This window comes from Triticum dicoccoides, chromosome 4B (genome assembly GCF_002162155.2).
Source record: "Triticum dicoccoides isolate Atlit2015 ecotype Zavitan chromosome 4B, WEW_v2.0, whole genome shotgun sequence".
Classification (NCBI taxonomy): domain Eukaryota; kingdom Viridiplantae; phylum Streptophyta; class Magnoliopsida; order Poales; family Poaceae; genus Triticum; species Triticum dicoccoides.
Genome location: NC_041387.1, coordinates 258734532 through 258737166, shown reverse-complemented (window position 1 = coordinate 258737166; position 2635 = coordinate 258734532). Strand labels below are relative to the sequence as shown.

The 2635-nt window shown below is 50.8% G+C and overlaps 1 protein-coding gene across 1 annotated transcript; it reads left to right on the top strand.

The window, feature by feature from the left end:
• Positions 1-371: 371 nt before the first annotated feature.
• Positions 372-1231, top strand: LOC119293575. The gene is made up of 2 exons (XM_037572009.1): positions 372-709; positions 790-1231. The coding sequence occupies exons 1-2, from the start codon at positions 427-429 to the stop codon at positions 888-890; spliced, it is 384 nt and encodes a 127-aa protein (XP_037427906.1). The 5' UTR covers positions 372-426; the 3' UTR covers positions 891-1231.
• The last annotated feature ends 1404 nt before the right edge of the window (positions 1232-2635 follow it).

Genomic DNA, 2635 nt, shown 5'->3' with positions numbered 1-2635 from the left:
AACCAGTGGGGGCACGCTAAGTGCACCCATTGGGTGTAGTCCGCGAGATTGCTGTTGGATGTCTGATTCAGCAGTAGTCTTAGAACTCTTTTGCTATATAATTTACTCTTGCACTTTTCCATTCAGAAGTAACTGTCAATTGACTTGTCTTGTTGTTATTTGCAGAAATCTTGTGAGCTTGGGACTCAATATGCTGCTTTGGAACAGGAGAAAATCCAACTCAAGCTCGACCTGGATCAGGCCAAGGAGAACTTGAAGAAGGCTTAGGATGAAGTGGCAACCATGGGAGGTAATGACTCGTCGATTGCATGCCTTGTTATTTTTTCCTTTCCACCCTTTGAACCTAGTGATTCCACTCGAACAGATGTGCGTAATGAAAATCGTCAACTCCAAGCTCGTCCGAGGAATGTTATTTCTTTAGACAAAATGAAGGAGGATCTGGAGCAGAAGGACCTTGATCTTGCTGTGGCACACAAGACAGCGCGTGAGAAGACTGAACTTGCCAACCAGAAGCTGCCTTCGGTCGGAAAGTTGGAAGATGAGAATGCCAAGATGAAAACCGTTGTCGATGAGGCGAAGAAAGAGGCCATGCAACTGAAGGAGGAGAAGGTGGCTTTGTCTGACAAAGTGGATGTTCTCACTCAGAAGAGGGACGAGCTGGAAACTTATGTGGGTAGTCTCGCCAAGAAGATGTTCCTCATTCTTGAAGGTACTTTCCTTTATCCGACTGATTGCAAAAAACCTTTTTCACCATGTTGCTGCCAATTCATCACCTTTCTGTGCGTGTAGAGTTTTGTCAGAATTTTGAGGAGGAAACCGGGCGGATCGAGACAGGACTGGACCCCATCAATTCTCGCATCAAGGATGAAGCTGCCATGAACGTGCTGTGACTGGAATCTCGCCTTGCCAGCATCTTGGACTACGTCGCCCGACTAAAAGTTGTAATGTCTCGGACCGACAAGGAGCTCTGGCCAGAGGATGTGCTTCTGAATGACCTCAAGTCACTGATGACTCAACTCAACGACATTCCTGACCGAGTGCAAGCCTGGAAGAAGTCAGTTGCGTGCTGCGATGCCGATATGGCTCTATCACTCGTCCGTGTTCATTGCAAGGACAACAAGGAAGAGAAGCTGAAGGCTCTTCAGGTGGCTACCACCAAGAAGCATCAATTTCAATCTTTCATGGAGACCTTCATCGATGCGGCCACTCGCATCACAGACGGTATCGACCTGGACACTTTTGTCGAGCCAGCAAGTCCTCCTCCCGTCGAGTCAAAAACTTGATAACTTGACTTTATTTGCCTCGGAAAGCCAAGTGATTTTGTAACCGTTAAACTCTTTCGGGCCTGATGCCCGAATACTTTTGCTTATGGTGCTGAACCTTGTTGGATTTATCCAAACTTGGTTGTTTTATCTGAATGCAGTTGCTTTGCATCCAATGTTCTCAGATTTTCTTGATTTAGGCGAATCTGGGATCGCAACTAAGTCTCCGAGTGAGAGGGTTGCTTTGCACCCGGAGTCGACGTTGTACTTGTGGCGCATCTTAGAGTGCATCCATACATTGTACTTGTGGCACATCTCAGAATGTGTCCAGAAGTTGTACTTGTGGCGTAGTTCAGGGTGCACCTCGTTGTGTTTTTGAAACTTAGGTACGAGATCCCACCTAAGTCCCCAAGTGAGAGGGTTGCTCTTCACTCGGAGTATGTTTTGAAACTTAGGCGAGCATGGGATCGCGGCTAAGCCCCCAGAGTGAGAGGATTACTCTTCACTCGGAGTATGTTTTGAAACTTAGGTGAGTATGGGATCACAACTAAGCCCACGAGTGAGAGGGTTGCTCTTCACTCGGAGTATGTTTTGAAACTTAGGCGAGCACGGGACCACAGCTAAGCCCCCGAGTGAGAGGGTTGCTGTAACGCCTCGGATCCAATGTGCCAGGTGTCCGCCAGATATTCGCCATCGTTGCCATGTCATTTGCTTGCGTGTTGCATTTTGTCATGTCATTATGTGCATCTCATTTTGCATACATGTTCGTCTCATGCATCCGAGCATTTTCCCCGTTGTCCGTTTTGCAATCCGACACTCCTATGTCATCCGGCGTCCTCTTCTTGTCTCTTTTCATGAGCAGGTGTTAAACATTTTCGGGATGGACCGAGGTTTACCAAGCGGCCTTGGTACACCACCGGTAGACCGCCTGTCAAGTTTCATTCCATTTGGAGGTCGTTTGATGCTCCAACGGTTAACCGGGTAGCAGCAAAGGCCTCTTTTGTGTGCAGCCCAACACCCCTCCAAAGTGGCCCAATAACCCATCCTAACCCTCTTCATGCTCTCGGCCGTTCGATCACGACCGTGTGGCCGAAAACCGCTCCTCATTTGGACTCTCCTAGCTCCCTCTACCTATAAATATGCCTCCCCCTCCGAAATTCTCGGTCTAACCCTAGCCTCTTCCTCCTCCCGCCACCGGACGCGTCCACCCCGCCGCCGGACACGTCCGCGCCGTCACCCCCGCCAATCCCGCCTCGCCACGTCGCCCCCGCAGTCTCCCTCTCCACCGCGCCCCGCCGCCAGGCCCGCCGGGACCGAGGCCGGCCCGCCCGCGCCGCGACCGGGCCCTGAGCCGGCTGCGCGTCCGCGACCCG

Bases quoted from the DNA above. Each gene is read 5' to 3' on its own strand.
- LOC119293575 (XM_037572009.1), top strand. From the start codon at position 427: ATGAAGGAGGATCTGGAGCAGAAGGACCTTGATCTTGCTGTGGCACAC. The intron at 710-789 runs GTACTTTCCTTT...CTGTGCGTGTAG, and splicing joins GATGTTCCTCATTCTTGAAG to AGTTTTGTCAGAATTTTGAG.